The sequence below is a fragment of the Oryctolagus cuniculus genome, chromosome 11 (genome assembly GCF_964237555.1).
Source record: "Oryctolagus cuniculus chromosome 11, mOryCun1.1, whole genome shotgun sequence".
In the NCBI taxonomy this organism is placed as follows: domain Eukaryota; kingdom Metazoa; phylum Chordata; class Mammalia; order Lagomorpha; family Leporidae; genus Oryctolagus; species Oryctolagus cuniculus.
Genome location: NC_091442.1, coordinates 41,429,498 through 41,447,603, shown reverse-complemented (window position 1 = coordinate 41,447,603; position 18,106 = coordinate 41,429,498). Strand labels below are relative to the sequence as shown.

Below are 18,106 nucleotides of genomic sequence, written 5' to 3'. Positions count from 1 at the left end.
GCCAGGGAGAGCAGTTGGGTTGTAGATTCCGGGTGGATTTCCCCAGAGCTAGAATGCCGAAGTCCTGCTGTGCTTGCGGCTTGGGTTTGAGAATGTCGGAGCTGGCCACCCCCACTCTGCTGTCCTCAGACAGGTTGTTAGTCCTGTTCCTCAGGGGTGCACGGGCCTCATTGTCTCTTGTGAGTTGACAGTGAGCCCAGAGCACTGGCCGTCTCTTATCCTCTAAGGTAACCGCTCTGCCCTGTGTCTGCTCTTAGAGTGGCCTTCTGTCCTCCTTCAGCTTGTCCATGACCGACCTCTCGAAGTCCTGCGAGAACCTGTCTGCGGTCATGTTGTATAACCCCGGGTAAGCGAACGGCGGCGTCTGCTTCTCTTATCACAGTTGTGGTGTGTCTTGTGCCAGCTCCGTTATAGTCACAAGATAAAAATAAAGCTCACGCAACTGCGCCTCCCTCGCAAATCAGCCCTAGTCATTTTCCAAGTTCCTTTCTTGCTATATGTGTATACCATTTTGTTAGTTATAATCAGACCCTAAATGAAACTATGTTTTCTGATTTTTTTTTTTTTTTTTTTTTTTTTTTTTTTTGCTTAGCAGTGTTCTAAGCATCAGTAAGGATTGTCACGGGCTTCATTATCATTTCCCAGACTGTCAGATATTTTAGAGTTGGCACTTGGATAACTCAGCACACAGCTCCTTTGATTTATGCACTTTTATCTCACTTTATAAATTATTAGTTATAACAAAGGCAGCTTTATTTCTTCAGGCATGCAATCCATAGCCCAGGAAATTATTTTCTGTACTTCTAAATGCTAGAGGACCACTGAAGACATAAATGAGAGATTTTTTTTAATTATTTATTTATTTGAAAGTCCGAGTTACACACAGAGAGAAAGAGACAGAGAAAGGCAGGTCTTCCATCCACTGGTTCACATTTTAAGTGCCCACAACAGCTGGGGCTAAGCCAGGCTGAGCCAGGATCTTTATCCAGGTCTCCCCCATGGGTGGCAGGGACCCAAACACTTGGGGCATGTTCTGCTGCTATCTCAGGCCATCAGCAGGGAGCTGGTTTGGAAGTGGAGCACCCAGGACATGAACCCAACACTCATATGGAATGCCAACATCACAAGCAGCAGTGTAACCTGTTACACCATAACACCGGCCTGCAAACTTGAGAGTTTGAAATGGACTTGTTGGCTGGGTGACCTTAGGCAGCCAGCTAAACCACTCAAGTCCTCAGTGTCTTTGTTAATAAAGTGATGGTGATAATGAAAATGCCTGAAAACGGGTACCTGGATGAAAAGACTTAGGATCCTTTCCAGATTTGTGAGCTTCCTTAATTTTATCATCTTTCTGACTGGAGAATCTCATATAAAATAATGGAGGCAAATCCAATAGCTAAGTAAGTGAGATAAAACTAACGTGACCAATTGTCTTCTAGAACTGTCATTTATTTGTAGTTACTGATTTGTCAGGCATTCTACTGAGCACCTAGCATCTGTGGTCTTTCAATTCTCCCAGCAACTCTATTCCCATTTATGGAGATACTTATAGATGTTTGCTTCCCACAGTGTCACAGTTAACATGTGTGTCCAGACCCATCCGACTCTAACATTCATGCTTTGGCCATATTACTGCCTCCAGTGGAGGCCAGTTCATCCCCACACCCACTGAGCCACGTGCTCCAAGGCGTTCACCTTTCCAGCCCAAGTCAGCACTCTGGTTTATGGAAAGCAGATACCTACAAGGAATTTCTTTGTTGTAGAAGGGGCCTTTGATCATGTTTCTGGGTTCCTCATTTTACGGGCCAGCAAGCTGAAGCCTAGATCTGACCCCTTGCTTGAACTAGTAAAAATGCCAGTTAGCTCCTGGGCTGCAGGATGCTCCCTCGTGTCCACCTTTGCCTTCCACATGAGCCTTTCCATACCGCTCCATGTTTATTAAGGAAAGCTGGGCTCATTGAATAATTCTGTCTTAAGAAGACCCCTGACAAGTGGGAACTGAACAGTCAATAATTTGGAAGGCACATTTTGTTGTAGGTCCTCAATTACTTAATCGTTTTATCCAATGCCTTTTTAAGAGATTGAGTCATTCGTGAGTTTACTTTAAGTCTAATTTATTATGCAGGTCTTAAGGATTAATTTAGCTTAAGTGGTATGATTCCATCCATTGACTGCTGTTTGAGTCACTTAACTTGTGATAGGAAGAGTGCTTGCTTAGATTTGTCCTGGATCCAGATTCCATTTCAGTGCTGGAATCCAGTATTGCCTGCAAGACCCTCAGTGGTGGTTTTTAATTTGTTTGGAAATGGGATATGGCTCTTCATTACCTTTGAAAACCAAAAGTTGGTCCACACTCAGTCTTTCTTCTAAGATATGAAGTCACCAACCATAGGCCCCTCTTTGCCTTGTATTTATACATGGTATCAAAGATCTTTTTTCTCTCCAAACATAGGGAGAATACATAACCCTCTTAAAAGTACTGTCATTTTTGGTCGTGTGTTTTTAAGTTGAAACTTTTTCTTAGTGTTCATAAACAGGAAATCAGAGTGTACCAGTTTTCATCCTCAAAACTTTTCAATGACTTTCCATGGTCTTAACAAATGAGGTTCCAATCCCATACCCTCTCCACCACCTGTACTCATCTCTCGAATGGCTAATCCTCCACACTTCCTGGGCACCACCCATTTCAAGTGTTGTTTTCTCTCTCAGACACACCTGGACTCATCTGTGCCTTTCAGTGCCTTTCAGGTCTTGTCTTTGCTAATTCTAGAGCCTGGGATGCCTTGTGTTCCTGCTGCCTGCTAGTCCTCCAAAGCATTGTGCAGTCTTTCCTTGGGAAGTTATTTTCTTTTCTTCCCTTCCCTTCCCTTCCCTTCCCTTCCCTTCCCTTCCCTTCCCTTCCCTTCCCCTCCCCTCCCCTCCCCTCCCCTCCCCTCCCCTCCCCTCCCCTCCCCTCCCCTCCCCTCCCCTTCCCTTCCCTTGACAGTCAGAGAGAAAGGTCTTCCTTTGCCATTGGTTCACCCTCCACTAGCCGCCGTGGCCGGCGCACCGCACTGATCCGATGGCAGGAGCCAGGTACTTATCCTGGTCTCCCATGGGGTGCAGGGCCCAAGCACTTGGGCCATCCTCCACTGCACTCCCTGGCCACAGCAGAGAGCTGGCCTGGAAGAGGGGCAACCGGGACAGAATCCGGCACCCCGACCGGGACTAGAACCTGGTGTGCCGGCGCCGCAAGGTGGAGGATTAGCCTAGTGAGCTGCGGCGCCGGCCTATTTCCTACTTTCCTCTCTCCACAAAAGCCAGAGATCCTTCTTGACCCATTCCTGTCATTTGCATCTTTCTCTCCTTTGTGCTGGATAGCCACCAATCAGCAGCTGCTTCCTCAGCACCTCCTGTGAGCCAGACATGCCTCTAGGACAGAAATACACTCCTCAGTAATCCTGACAGGGCCGGTCTATATGCTAGTGGAGGAGAGAAGCAAAACATTGGTAATTTTTAAATAATCCAGAAAGTGAAAGTGGAATGGGAATAAAATGCTTTCTTTCTTTTCTTTTCCTTTTTTTTTTTTTTTTTTTTTTTTTTTTTTTTTTTTTGACAGGCAGCGTTAGACAGTGAGAGAGAGAGACAGAGAGAAAGGTCTTCCTTCCATTGGTTCACCCCCCAAATGGCTGCCATGGCCAGTGCGCTGCGCCAATCTGAAGCCAGGAGCCAGGTGCTTCCTCCTGGTCTCCCATGCGGGTGCAGGGCCCAAGCACTTGGGCCATCCTCCACTGCCTTCCTGGGCCACAGCAGAGAGCTGGACTAGAAGAGGAGCAACCGGGACAGAATCCGGTGCCTCAATGGGGATTAGAACCCCGGGGTGCCAGCGCCGCAGGCGGAGGATTAGCCTAGTGAGCCTAGACGCTGGCCAAGAATAAAATGTTTTGGGGCAGTGTTTGAGGGAGTAGTCAGGGAGGGCTTCCTGAGGAGGGGATACGTGCTGTAAGACTTGGGTGGAGAGAAGCTGACACGGCCAAAACATAAAGGGGGAGAATGGAGTGTGTTCAGGCAGAGGGCGAAGCGAGTGGTGTGATTGCAGAATGAGATGTGAGAAGAGGGCCCGTGTATGGAATACGAGAAGGCGGAAGGAGAGTGCTACTGGAGGAAATTCGGGGACTTTCAAGGGCCAGTTAATGTAAGGCCTGGGGGCAGTGAAGGAGCACTGGTCAATCACAAGAAGGCTTTAACCAGGAGCTGTTCCGCATACAGCTGTTAGGATGTGTTTCATTTGGAGAATGTGGCATCAGAGGAGGGGACCATTGAGGATGCTTTTTCCTCAGGCCGAGTGAATGGTGAAGGTGGCGTGAATCTGAGCTTTGGCCACAGAGCAGAGCAAGGTGGAATCTGAGATTCAAGAATGATTCCCAGACTTGAGGTTTAAATAGAGGGGGTTGATGGTGCATCCTCTCCAGAGATGCACTGAGGCAGGATGGGCGAGGCCTGGGCAGTTGGGTGGGAATTCTGCTTCTATGGAGGTGTTGTTCCTATTTGATTGAAAGCAATTGCAAGTCAGGAGCCTTATTCATTTCTGTATTTTAAAGGTCATTCTCATAACATGCTTAGTAAAAAATTCAGCAAACAGATTAAGAATGAAATTTTATTAAGACATGTAGATTCTTTCAGGAGTTTTCATTAATTTCTCAGGCAAGGATGTTCCTAGTATTGGAACAAGACATGTTATGAAGAGGAGTGCATTCATGTGGCACCATTCAAGTCCCACATGATATTCTGGTTATTTGAGTAATCTCAAGGTCATGTGAAGGATCCTGTAGCAGCAAGGAGAGAACAAGACGTGCTGATGAAATGGGGGATTAGGCCAAGGCACTGAGAAAATCCAAGTGAGAAACAGTCTGGTTCAGACTCCATTGCGGCTGGCGGAGGAGACTGTTCTGGATGCATCTGATGCTAGCCTAATGCATCCTGTTCACCTGACTCCACTTGACAGACACATGTTGTCTCTGCATCTCTGTCGTACTGACTGCTACAAATTCAAGTAAAAATTATTTAATACTTCATCATATCTTCCTTCTCCCTGGCTTCCAGACCCCCTTAGCTCACCACCTGCTGTAGAGGATGGTTGCCCATGAATTAAAATATAATTGGAAAAAAATTGCCTACTCTGAGTTATGGGAAACAGACACCTAGTTGTGAAGTTGTCTGCTCCAGCAACTCGGAAAAATTAAGCAGAAGTAAAGCTATCTTCATGCTGTTTATATCTTAGTTTGATGTTCCAGGTATAAATACCTTCTGCCTAAATAAGCACCATGCAATAAACTGGAAGAACATTGAATGATCCTTACTAAATAAGTGTTTAAATCCAGATGATAAGCTGCTTGGACACACACATGTGCTGGCTTCTCACGGTGGACATGCAGGTCTGAATTGCTCCAGCAGCTCAGTGTGCATCCATTAAAGGTCTGCCTTGTGCTGAGAGTCTGCCAATGGTGACGTGCAGTGCTCTCTGTCCTGGGACTACAGGCACGGTCACATGAACACATGTAGAAGGAAGGCAAGGCAAGATGTGATTTGAGGTAAAGAGCCATGGCTTCCATGATCTATCTTCTGGGAGGTCAGACAGGAAGGGAAATGGTTAGGCTCAGTACCTAGAAAGGGATTCTCTTCCTGGTTCCAGGACCCTCTGTGCAGCGAAACCATACTCTGTGTGGAAAACCAGAGGCCGTCTAGCTGCCTGTAGGACTCCTTATTGACATTAAGAACACCTCTAGCCAGCATCATGCAATCAGTGTGCTGGGCCTAATCCTCAGGACCCCACTGGTACTCAAATCTTATGGAGGCCAAGTCTCTTCCGGTTTCCATGCTGAATACCATAACAATGCATGACCTGTGATAATTAGAATCCATGTCACAGGAAGGGTGCTATGGAGGGATAGCAGGGGTTACTGGAGCGTTAAGTACAAGATCCAAAGCCCGTGGTTGGTGCTGCCTTCTCCATGGTTGAGGATACAGCTTTGCTAGAAGTCTCTAGTAATGCTGTTTTTGCAGAGCAGAGGGGAAGAGTGCTACCCCGAGACTGGGCCCTGCACACCCATCCCTCACTAACCAAAACCAATTCCCCTCAGATCTACTTGAGAACTCTGTGCAGGATCAAAATGAACTGGGGCCATGTTGACCCTGACAGGTTTGCCGTGGAAAGGCAGATGGAGAAAATACATGAGCGAACCCGATGATGTTGGAAAGAGTGTCACAGGGTGAGGCCTGGCCTGTGAGCTCCCCAAAGGCCAAGCGCTGTTACTTGCAGTTGGCTTTGATAAACTGGCAGAGCTGTTCTTCAGGGAGATACACTTTTGCATTTGGTCAGGTTGAATGAGAAGAAGGAGAGAGATTGCAATTCAGGTTCCTGAGGCAGGCACATGGTACTGTGCACGTGTGACATTTTTGTTCGTTCTGATTAGCTTGTCTTCAGAGCTAGTCCAGAATGTATGATTAAAATGTATGGCCCAGGAAGTGCTTCCGCAGCCTGGGACCACTAACCAACAAACCAGCCTGTCAGGCCTGATGTGACCCGTGGCTCAGGCCTCAGAGTCCAGGTTCTGCACTGCGGTGAGAACAGCAGCCTCAGTTCAGATCCAGACCTCCCTGCCTCCCGGCTGCACTGGGCATCAGGCGACCTCAGGATCGTAGGCCGTGACCAGGGAGTGACGTGGACATTCCCTGGACTCGGCACCTGTCCTTCTTACTCCTTTCGGACAGATCTTGCAATTATTTATTTGGTCTTCCTTTCCTCATGTAATGCCTGGCGTTCGATCGATGTTATTTGGACTTGAAGAGATACATGGGCAGTGAATCTGGAAAGAGAGAACCTCTTTGGTCCTACATGTGTCTGACACTGACATTTTTCTAAGTGGTCTTGAACAGCCTGCCTTTTATGTAAATAACTGACTGGACTTTATATTTTTCACTGCAGAAGCCTAGAATCTGCAGTTGCCAGAGATTTAAACACATTACTTGTAGGATATCATCTACATTAAACCTGAGAATTCTTCCCGTATTCCAAAACATTGAGGTACTGGGGAGAAATACCAGTGTCATCAAACCAGACCAGCAGAAGTTCCTTTGATTTGCTCTCCCTGGAGTTCCGTCTGGTGGAAGTCCATGACCCACCCCTGCACCAGCCCTCTAAAATAAGCCCCTCCCCCCCACTATACTTGATAGCCCCTCAGAGTCACACAGCCTCACCATCCATTGCATTCAGTTGATCCAACACAACCGACATTTTCAAAACCTTATTGCCACAGCTGCGGCCCAGAATCAACAGCAGACAGAAGGTGTAAAGAATGAGGAGAGTGAACCTCTTCCCCTCCTCTCCTTGCTGACCTCCTGCCTTTGGACTGTAAGAACCCCAATGCACCATTCCAGATCCGGCACAGTGACCCAGAGAGTGACTTTCATCATGGAAAAGAGGAACCTGTGACTGAACTCAGCCGGCATTCCTGTCGGCACCTCCTCTACCACGCAGTGGCCACAATCCTGGCCCACACAGTCTTCGAGTGTGCTAATGAAAGTGTCTTGGAGACCCTCACTGATGTGGCGCATGAGTGTTGCCTTAAGTTCACCAAGCTGCTGCACTTTGCTATGAATCAGGAGGCTCAGCTGGAACAGACTCCTTTCCCGGATGTTATGGAGCAGGTGTTCCACGAGGTGGGCATTGGCAGTGTGCTCTCTTTCCAGGAGTTCTGGCAGCACCGCATCAAGGACTGTCACACTTAATGCTACAGATTAGTAAGCGACTCTCTGAAGAGTATGAAAGGATTGTCAATCCTGAGAAGGCCACTGAGGACAGCAAACCCATGAAGATCAAGGAGGAGCCTGTGGGTGACATCACCTCTCTCCTCAGTGTGGAATTGGAGGCTGACCTGGCTTCTGGGGACCAGTCCCTGCTCATGGGAGTCCTTGGAGCTCAGAGTGAGCACTTCCCATCTAACCTAGAGGGTAAAACTTTGCCTCAGGCTTCCAGTGTGGAGGTCAAGGCTTCTCCTCTTTGGAATCTGGCCCACTTGAAAATGGAGTCTCAAGAGAGTGAAGAGGGCAGTGTCTGGGGCATGCTGTCCTGGGCAGTGATGTCTACTGGGAACCCATGTCAGGCATGAACGGAGCCGGATCCCCCAGAGCTCTGATGGCTCAGAGAGCAGCTATGGTTCCCACTCCACTGAGAGCCTCATGGGGTCCTCCCCTGTTTTCAACCAGCGCTGCAGAAGATGAGGAAAATATAAAAGGAAAAAGGAATTTCTTCTGTCCAGATCTACAGCATCCATCAGAAAACCTTGATGTATTAGAGTTTGTTTCCATGAACAATGATTTCACTCTTGTTAAACTCAGTGGGCTTTCCTTAATTTCAGAAGAACTGGACTTAACCAAACAAGGTTGCAGTTGACTCTTGCACCCAGTTTTTGAGGTTTTCCACAACATTTGTTCATTGGAAGCCGATGCTGGCACAGTAATCAGGAGATCGAAGTCCTGTCCCGATTGTCGTCTTCACTAGGAGATTAGACATGTTTCCCAGCTTCTCTACAGCTACCTTTCTTGCACAACTCAGACGAATCATCCCACTTTGACCTACCTTTCAGACATCTGAGAATTGAGATGTTTATTAACTTCAAAGCTATGACTGAATACTCTTCAACAATTAAATGTGTGCTGACATCAGAAAAAAAAAATGTATGGCCCCAAACACAACAGAGAATTATTTTCTATACACCCATGATCATTTGGTAATTTCTTTACTCTTTTTTTGTTTGTGATAAAATCTACTTAAAATTGACAGTCTTACCTGGTTCTAAATGTGCTACTTGATAGCTGTGAGAGCGTTGACATTAGTGTGCAACCAGTCTCTAGAATGCCTCTTAACTTACAAAACTGAAGCTCTCTGTCCATTAAGTGATAATGTATTTCCTTATCCCTCCAGCTCCTGGCAACCACTCTCTTACTCTTGGCCTACATAAATTTGACTATGTTAGGTATAAGTGGAATCATTATGGTGTTTGTCCTTTCATGGTTGGTTTATTTCACTTTGTATAATATCTCTAAGGGTCATCTGCTTGGGGCCAGTGCTGTGGTGCAGAGAGTTAACGCCCTGGCCTGAAGCGCTGGCATCCCATATGGGTGCCGGTTCTAGTCCTGGCTGCTCCACTTCTGATCCAGCTCTCTGCTATCGCCTGGGAGGGCAGTGGAGGATGGCCCAAGTGCTTGGGCCCCTGCACCCACATGGGAGACCCGGAGGAAGCTCCTGTCTCCTGGCTTTGAATCAGTGCAGCTCCAGCTGTTACAGCCAACTGGGGAGTGAATCGGCGGATTGAAGACCTCTCTCTCTCTCTCTCTCTCTCTCTGCCTCTGCCTCTCCTTCTCTTCTCTGTAACTCTGACTTTCAAATAAATCAATAAATCTTTTTTTTTAAAAGAGTCATCTGTATTGTTGTATATGCCAGAATTTCTTTCCTTTTTATTATCAAATAGCATTCCATTGTATGCATTTGTTACATTTTAACATCTGCCCATCTATTGATTGCTTCTGCTTTTTGGTTATTATGAATAGTGCTGCTATGAACATGGGTGTGCAAATAACAGTTTGAATCTTACTTTCCTGCACTCTCTTTTTTTCCTTCTGTTTTTGCAAGAGGGTCCAATTTTTAAAAAACTATGTTTGTAAATATTGAAAGAAGACAACCTCAAAATACAATTCTCCAATAAGTATAATAAGTTAATGAAGAGTATGAATCTGACATGGATGGATCATCCTGATGATTGTATGGCCTCTCTCAAGTTCTGAGTTCAGTTCAACCAGCTCAACCCAACCAATGGTAGGAATCCAGGAAGTGTTTGTAGTCAAGGATCAGTGTGATTAACTTTGCCTTGAAGATGATCGCTCCGATGAGTGAGTAGCGAGAGCCCTGAAAAAGGCACAGCAAGGATGCTGGAGAAGCAGGCTTGGACAGAGGCAGCAGTGAAAGGAACCTGGAGGACTGAGTTACTGCAGAGATAATCAAGGGAGAAAGTCATGAGGTCTGGATGATTAATTGGATGTGGGATAGAAAGAAGTGAAAAATGTTGACTTCCAATTTCTGGCTTACGTAATTGGTTGGGAGGTATATGTCACCCAACTGAAGCACACGATGGAGGAGCAGGTTGTCAAGAGGCAAGAGGGATAATGAGTGTAACCTTGAGAAACTATGCCCTGTGCCTTGAACTTTCTCCTGTAAGTGACTGTGCATTTGAGCAGTCTGCCGGCAGTCAGCCTCCCTGTGGGAAAGCGAGGGCTTGAGTGGCCTGTCAAAAGCACTGTTGCTCCGCTTGCGGGATGAAGGCAGTTCCTCCTGTTAGGGAAATAGACGTTTGCAGCTCCAGCACTTTCACCTCATTCATGTGGCTGGCATTTGAGGACCCATCATTTGTCCAGCCCCAGGCTGGGGCTAACTTTTTCCGACAGCATGAGGCACAGTCACCTTGGAGCATGATTTCGTGTACAGGGAAGACGCTTGTAAAGCCTGTGAGAAATAAGGGCAGCGGTGGCATTATCTGTCTATCTCAAACCTGGGTGACTTCAGTCTTTACATTAGGGAAAGCTGTGCCAATCAACCCACTCCCCAGCGTGCGCATCTCAGGGGTCAGCTGCATGTTCACGGAGCCCCACAGTCACTCTTGAAGTTTCAACTTCTCACATCATCGGTGAGCGGCCCCTGACAGCAGTTGCCAAGTTTGGAGTCCCTTTCCCCATATTTGCCTTGTCACTTCTCCAGGACCGCTTTGCATCAGTAGCGGTTAAAAGAATTGCTAGAGCATCGTGCTCAAGAGACTTGTCTCAGAGCTTTCTGCTGCTGCTTTTAATCCTTTCCCCCTTTTAGGCAAACAGCTCCTGGCCCCCTTCATAACTGTGTAATTCAAAGTTGATGCTTGTTAGATGTTAGTGTCCCTGCCCACCAACACACACACAGGCACATACCCTCCTCCTCCTTTGTGTGAAACCCTCATGCCCACATCTGTCTAAAGATTCTGGGGCTCTTCTTGAGTTTCTGCAGCTCCCTTCCCTTCTTGCTGCTCCCTGACCCCAGCCTGCTTTCTTGTCACATCACCTGCTCTATCCCTGGAGAATTTCCTCCTTCCATAGTTGGCTCTACATGGGGACTCTGTCTGCCCAGCTCTCTTGTCATCTCCATGCAGGTCTCTGGGGCCTTTTCACTTTGAGAAGGAATGCTGTCCATCGCCAGAAGAACATGGAGGAGAGATTTTCTCTTCCCCACTCCAGTGGCCAATGTAGGCAGTACCTGAGGGGTAGCGGATGTTGCTGACTTCTGAATGTCACCGACCTCTCTTGAGTCCTGACTTCCTCTATGAGATGGCACAGGGAGGACTGTCCCCAGCATCCTGTCTCAACCTTACACCTGAGAGTGGAGCTCAGTGTATCTGCTTAGCTCTTGGTGGGGACTGTTCTTCCTCTAGGAACACCCTCTTCCCAGCATCTGGCCTGGCTCCTCAGTCCCAGCCCTGGTAGGATCATCCATGGCTTTGTTCCCCAGTGTTATCTTCTGTCACCTTCTACCTGGAGCCTTTTCTTTTGGGTTAAGTGGATGAAACAGGCATGTCACACCTCTCTGCAGCCCTCTGCTTCTGTGAAAACATCCCAGCCTTCTCCACTGGCCCATCCTCTTCATCTTTTAAGCTGAGCATAGGAATTGTGTCCCTGGACGTTTTCTGGGCATCTCCAGTGTGAGCTCAGTGCCTTCTCTTTATCCTTTGACAGGCATTTTGCGCATTCCTGTATCATAGCTCTTTCCAAATTCTTTTATCTAGTGCTTGTGTATTTAATTGATGTAGCCTTCTTGAGGGCAAGGTCCACGTCCCAATCTCTGAATCTCCGGAAGCTCGCACGTGGTGGGAACTGAGCAGACATTCGTGGGGCTGTAGGTTTTGGCCAGCAGAGGTGCTCTGAGCACAGATGATAGGTCTGTTTGTCGGTTTCCAGTCTCCTGGGCTTCACATTGGGCGTGTGCACTTTTCAGTATTTCCACGTTACCTGGCCCTGTTTTTGTGATCCATACAGATGTTTGTTGCCTTTCCTAACTATCATGAAGAAACACATTTCCTGGTTTCTTAGGCATTGTGTATACCTGAGTGTTTTCTGCAATAGGCTCAGAAATTACAGCTTAGTACTCAGATTCTCCCAGAGTAAAGCTCTCTGCAAGAATTATGACTGGTTTGCAAATTATTGTATCTGGTCAGATCCAACTTAACTTCGAAGCAACCCATCTTTTGTCTTTGTGCAACAGGCAGCCTACTCGTTTTTCCCATAGCTCATGTCTAGAAATTCCCCTGCTCTGACTTACAGCAAGATTGGGAGATTTTAAGAGTTAAGTCTTTGCTACCCAAGAACATTTTATCAGCCCAGCTGGGCACATAAAGTTGTGTATATCGTTTCTAACACAGTTTTGGAACTTACTGCTGGCCCGCGTCTCGAGCTCCCTTGAAACTGTGATTTGTACACACACATGCGTCGTACTTAGTGCCAGGGAATTTTTGGATGAGGCAAAGCAGCCTGGTGACTTCCTTTGGGAATTAGCTCCACGTTGGAGAAGTGCCCAGCCAGGGTCTCTGCCAGGAGAAAGTTTCCCTGCAGGGGAAACATTCGGCTTCCACTGGCACGGTGTCTCTAAGAAGAAACAGGGCCGGCAGTTCCGGAGTCCCGTGCCTCACTCTGAGACAGCAAACAGGCAGCTAATCTGGCTGGGTGCGGAACTGTCGCAGCTTCTTGAAAAGTGCTCAAAGCAAAACTAGCTTTGTTCCCAGTTTATTTCAATCTTGAAAATAAAAGAAATTTTTACCAGCACCATAGCCTCCTCTAAGCACCAAACAATGGTGAACTCATTTAAATAGATATATTTGGACAATTAAATTCCGAAGAGGAGAGTCACCTGGGTTTCAACCCCAGTGAGACCGAAATAACTATTGGCAGTCAGGAGGAGTCCTGTGTTTGGTGCGCCAGCCCAGGGGCTTCCTGCGAGGAGGGTGGTGACATCGGGTTTGCTTGGCATCAGGGCCAGTGCACGCCTTGGTGGGTGTGGAGAGCCCCTAACTCTCAGGATAGTCTGAGGTCATCAGCAACCAGGGCAAGAAGACAGACGCCTGTTAATGAACGTTATTTCCTTGTTTTAACATGTTCACTGTGGGGCATGTAGATGCCGCAGTGCAGCAGCAATGGCTGCAGAGTTGGTAATTCTACTGTCTGTTGTAGCCCAAACCTCTGTCTACTCTCTGTCCCTCTGAGTCTGTCTTGGTCTCTCTCTGCATGTGCAGGCATGCTCAGTGTCCGTGGGAGGTTGGCTTAGAATTTCCTGACCCCAGTGTCCAAGGCTGTAGATCCTCACGTCCCTTAAATAAAATGACATTGTGTTTGCACGTAACCTACCCTCATCCTCCCATAGACTCTAACTCATCTCTGCACCACTTCTAATTCCTAATACCCTGTCAGAGCTATGCAAATACTTGTTAAACTGTATTGTTTAAGGAATAATGACAAGGAAAAGAAAAGACTATATGTATCCTCCCTATCTCCTGTATCCTTCTTATCTCCTCGCTCCTTACAGATATAAGTTATTTTCTGGAATCTTTTCAACCCACAGTTGGTTAAACCCATAGGTACAGAACCTGTGGATACAAACTCTACACACACACACACTCACATATTTGCATTTCATATGTACATGCTATGGTTTGAATGCCCTCTCGGAAACTCATTCTGAAGTTAAATTTCCCTTTTAATAGGCATGAGAGGTGGGACCTAGAAGAGGTGATCAGGCCACGGGTGCACCCATTTTCTTGAGATTGGACTCCTGACGAAAGGATGAGCCCACCTGCTTTTTCAGTATCTTGTGTGCTTACTTGCCCTTCTGTCTTGTTACGATGCTTGATACTCTGGCAGTTGCTGGCACCATGCTCTTGAACTTCACAGCCTCTAGAACTGTTAATAAATAAATCTGTGCTCCTTATAAATTACCCTGTCTTGGGTATCATGTTATAGCAGCAGAAAGTAGAACAAGACAATAAACTTTTTATTTTACATTTTTTACCAAGAGGGCTTCATACTGAATTCAAATAGTTCTTTTTGCACTTAGCATTCTTTTTCTTTCCTAAATCTTCTTCTACATCACTTCAATGTCCATATGATAAGTTAAATCTTCTACTGGTAGATGTTTTATTGTCTAGCTTTCAGCCCTTGCAAGCTATTGAAGTGAAAAAATTTGTAGCTCAATCTTTGTGCTTTTCTATGATTACTTCCTCAGGGGAGAAGAAAGAGGTGGGGTTGCCAGACCATAGACTGTGTGTAGTTTTAAGTCTCTTGAAGCACATTCACAAATTATTCTGTACGGTGCTGACACCTGTATCCACTGTCCACACTGATAATGTATGCGTTTCCACACACCCCCCCCAAGACACTTTAAAGAAATCCCCTTGAAGTACTGAGTCTGTCAGTGTAGATACACTCTCCTAGGTGCAGTTCTGTGCTACGTTTACAGGAACTTGAGTCTGAGGAATCTTTCCAGCCATGGCTGTCTCTAAAAGCTTGCCCTGGGCATCCTGGTCAGCACCAGAAGTTCATCAAGCACTGCATTCTTCCTGTGCTGAGCTGTGTGTTGTACTCGAATGCAGACTGGGGTTGGCTCTGGGAAAGGGCGAGACTAAGAGTGGAGCCGGGAATGCAAAGCTGGGAGGAACCCAATTCCACGTGAAGAGTTCTGGGATTTGGGTGCAAAGAGCCAGAGGCTCCGGGATGGTAGTGAGGACGTCTGGCCAACTGACAAGAATTAATCAAAAGAAAGTAGTAGTTTCTTTTTCCTCCCTATCTCCTGTTTCCTTCTTATCTCCTGGCTCCTTATCTGCTTCATTAAAGTAGGAGGATACATACATCACATTAAGGAGAAAGTAAGAAGACATCAATACCCGGGTACGTGGTTGTTTGAGCCTTAGCGTCGAGCAGAGGGGCACAGGATCTGGTGTGTTGTTTCCCCATTGCCCAGCCTAGGCATGTAGCAAATCTGAACTAAGGGGAGCTCACTCTTCCCCCATCGCATCATAGAGAAGTCCTTGACACGGTTTGCACCTTCGGATGAGGCCACAGTGCTCCTGCATGTCTGGGTGAGGAAAGGTCATGTTTTCTTGTAAGCACAGTGCCCTGCCAGCACACTTGTCTTCCCTCTTCACTCTCACTTTCTCCTGCTTTGTAAACTGCCTTACCTTTTGTTTTCTTGCTGACCTTGAACATGAACGTTTTATACATGTCATGGGTACTATTTATGTCACTGATAAGTTGGTAATTAGCCCATGTTTTAGCTGCTGGTTATTTACTGTGTTTATCTCTGCTGGTTGATTTTGCCGAGTCTTAGCATTTTTTCAGAGTTGAGTTTGCTGCAGCGCTGGTTTCTTCTCTAGTTTTTGGTCTCAGTTGTCTTGCTTTCTGAATGGACCATTTACTAACTTTACAGTGGCTATAGATTGTCTTAAATAGCTTTTCAAGATACACAGACTTGGGAAACTTGTGATGATAGCATTGGAAGGAATTGGGCTTCTTCCATTAACAGGTTCATGTTAATCACCTTCTCTGTTTTAGTTCTTTTTAATCCTTGAATATTACTCCACAGTGAGCTGCTTTACACGTTGAGCTCTGCATTTTCTGTCCTCCAAATGGGGAGAAAGATGAACTGCTAAATTCAGAGAACAATCTGTCTTTTTTTTTTTTTTTTGACAGGTAGAGTTATAGACAGTGAGAGAGACAGAGAGAAAGGTCTTCCTTCCATTGGTTTACTCCCCAAATGGCTGCTACGGGTGGCGCTGTGCTGATCTGAAGCCAGGAGCTAGGTGCTTCCTCCTGATCTCCCATGTGGGTACAGGGGCCCAAGCACTTGGGCCATCCTCCACTGCCCTCCTGGACCACAGCGGAGAGCTGGACTGGAAGAGGAGCAACTGGGACTAGAACCCGGTGCCCGTTTGAGATGCCGGCGCTGCAAGGCAGAGGGTTAACCAAGTGAGCCATGGTGCCGGCCTGAGAACAATCTGTCTGTATTTATTTACTTGAGCTTGCATTTTCTGAGTAGTGAGCTCTCTTGTTCTTCACTCATTTATAATTGCACAATCTAAAGCTGAAGTTTAAAGATCAATTGCGCAAATGAGACTTTTCCTAGGAAACTGATGAATGATTGTTATGGGCAGGGATGGAAGACAGTAAATTTCCTCCTAATCCTGTGTGACTGTGATTTTCCTTTGAAATAACTTATGACATTGACTTGATTACATGTCGCCTCTCTCCAAACCTTGTGACCTTGTTTGTTTAGAGCAGGTTACTGATTCAGCCAAGGGTTCCAGTGAAATATATTCATGCTTATTCCCAAATCTTTGCATATGCTGGTTCCATCTCTGGGGACACTTGTCCAATGTGTCCAGCAGCTCCTTGCCTGGTAAAATCTTCCACAGCCTCCAAGATTTCATTTTAAAAGTCCCTTCCTCCAAGTTTCATTTCCTTGTCTATTCACTCCTGGCATCCACCATCTTTCCTTGTCCACACTGTTAGTAGTTGATGATGGTGTCTGTTGATGCAACTGTATGTCTGCTCTTGGATTCTGTGGTTATTGGAAAGGTTCTGGTGGCCGGCGCCGCGGCTCACTAGGCTAATCCTCCGCCTTGCGGTGCCGGCACACCGGGTTCTAGTCCCGGTCAGGGCGCCGGATTCTGTCCCGGTTGCCCCTCTTCCAGGCCAGCTCTCTGCTGTGGCCAGGGAGTGCAGTGGAGGATGGCCCAAGTCCTTGGGCCCTGCACCCCATGGAAGACCAGGATAAGTACCTGGCTCCTGCCATCGGATCAGCGTGGTGCGCCAGCCGCGGCGGCCATTGGAGGGTGAACCAACGGCAAAGGAAGACCTTTCTGTCTGTCTGTCTCTCTCACTGTCCACTCTGTCTGTCAAAAAAAAAAAAAAAAAGTTCTGGTTTTTTCAATACCATGCCCCTACTGCTCCGTGGGTATTTGAGGAATAATTATTGACTGAGTGTGTTGTGTGTGAATTACTCCCCAAGGAGACTTTTCTATCCCTTTCTTTTATCAGAGATGTTATTGCAATCTTGAGTAACTATTTCCCAATTCAGTGACATCAGATGTGTTGTCACCACCTGCAGTTCCACATCTCATGACCTGCTAAGGTTTATTGCCACCATTGATAGAAACAAATGGAAATGAGTCAGAAATAGAATCCAAAAAAAAAGCGAGAGTTGCTATAATCAAAGTAGATTTTTATTTTTATTTTTTATTTATTTTTTTTTGACAGGCAGAGTGGATAGTGAGAGAGAGAGACAGACAGAAAAGTCTTCCTTTGCCGTTGGTTCACCCTCCAATGGCCGCCGCGGCCGGCGCACTGTGGCCAGCGCACCGCGCTGATCCGAAGGCAGGAGCCAGGTGCTTCTCCTGGTCTCCCATGGGGTGCAGGGCCCAAGCACTTGGGCCATCCTCCACTGCACTCCCTGGCCACAGCAGAGAGCTGGCCTGGAAGAGGGGCAACCGGGACAGAATCTGGTGCCCCGACCGGGACTAGAACCTGGTTTGCCGGCGCCGCAAGGTGGAGGATTAGCCTAGTGAGCCACGGTGCTGATCTAAAAGTTGATTTTTGAAAAATACTATTTATTTATATGAAAGGTAGAGTTACAGAGAGGCAGAGAGAAGAAACAAAAGAGAGGTCTTCCATTGCTGGTTCACTCCCCAAATGGCTGCAACTGCTAGAGCTGGGCCAATCTGAAGCCAGGAGCAAGGAGCTTCTTCTGGGGCTCCCATGTGAATATGGGGACCCAAGGACTTAGGCCATCTTCCACTGCTTTCCCAGGCCATAGCAGAGAGCTGGAATGAAAGTGGAGCATCTGGGACATGAACCAGCGCCCATGTGGGATGCTGGCACTGTACGCAGTGGCTTTACCCACTACGCCACAGTGCCAGCTGCCTCAAAGTAGATTTTAAAAAATGTTTTTGAACATATAGCTATTATCGTTATAAAATGTTTATTATAAAAACTATAAGTGGATAAAATA

The 18,106-nt window shown here is 46.8% G+C and overlaps 1 protein-coding gene and 1 pseudogene across 11 annotated transcripts in view; both read left to right on the top strand.

Annotated features, from left to right (window-relative positions):
• The window catches only part of KIF16B (kinesin family member 16B), a 321,890-nt gene that overhangs the window by 168,287 nt on the left and 135,497 nt on the right, over positions 1 to 18,106 (top strand). For all 11 annotated transcript variants that reach the window (XM_070052111.1, XM_008256361.4, XM_008256360.4 and 8 more), the window contains exon 17: positions 258 to 346. In XM_070052111.1, coding sequence (XP_069908212.1) covers positions 258 to 346 — 89 coding nt within the window. The remainder of the gene's footprint in view (positions 1 to 257; positions 347 to 18,106) is intronic.
• LOC138844245 (STAGA complex 65 subunit gamma pseudogene) lies at positions 4,106 to 8,278 on the top strand (annotated as a pseudogene).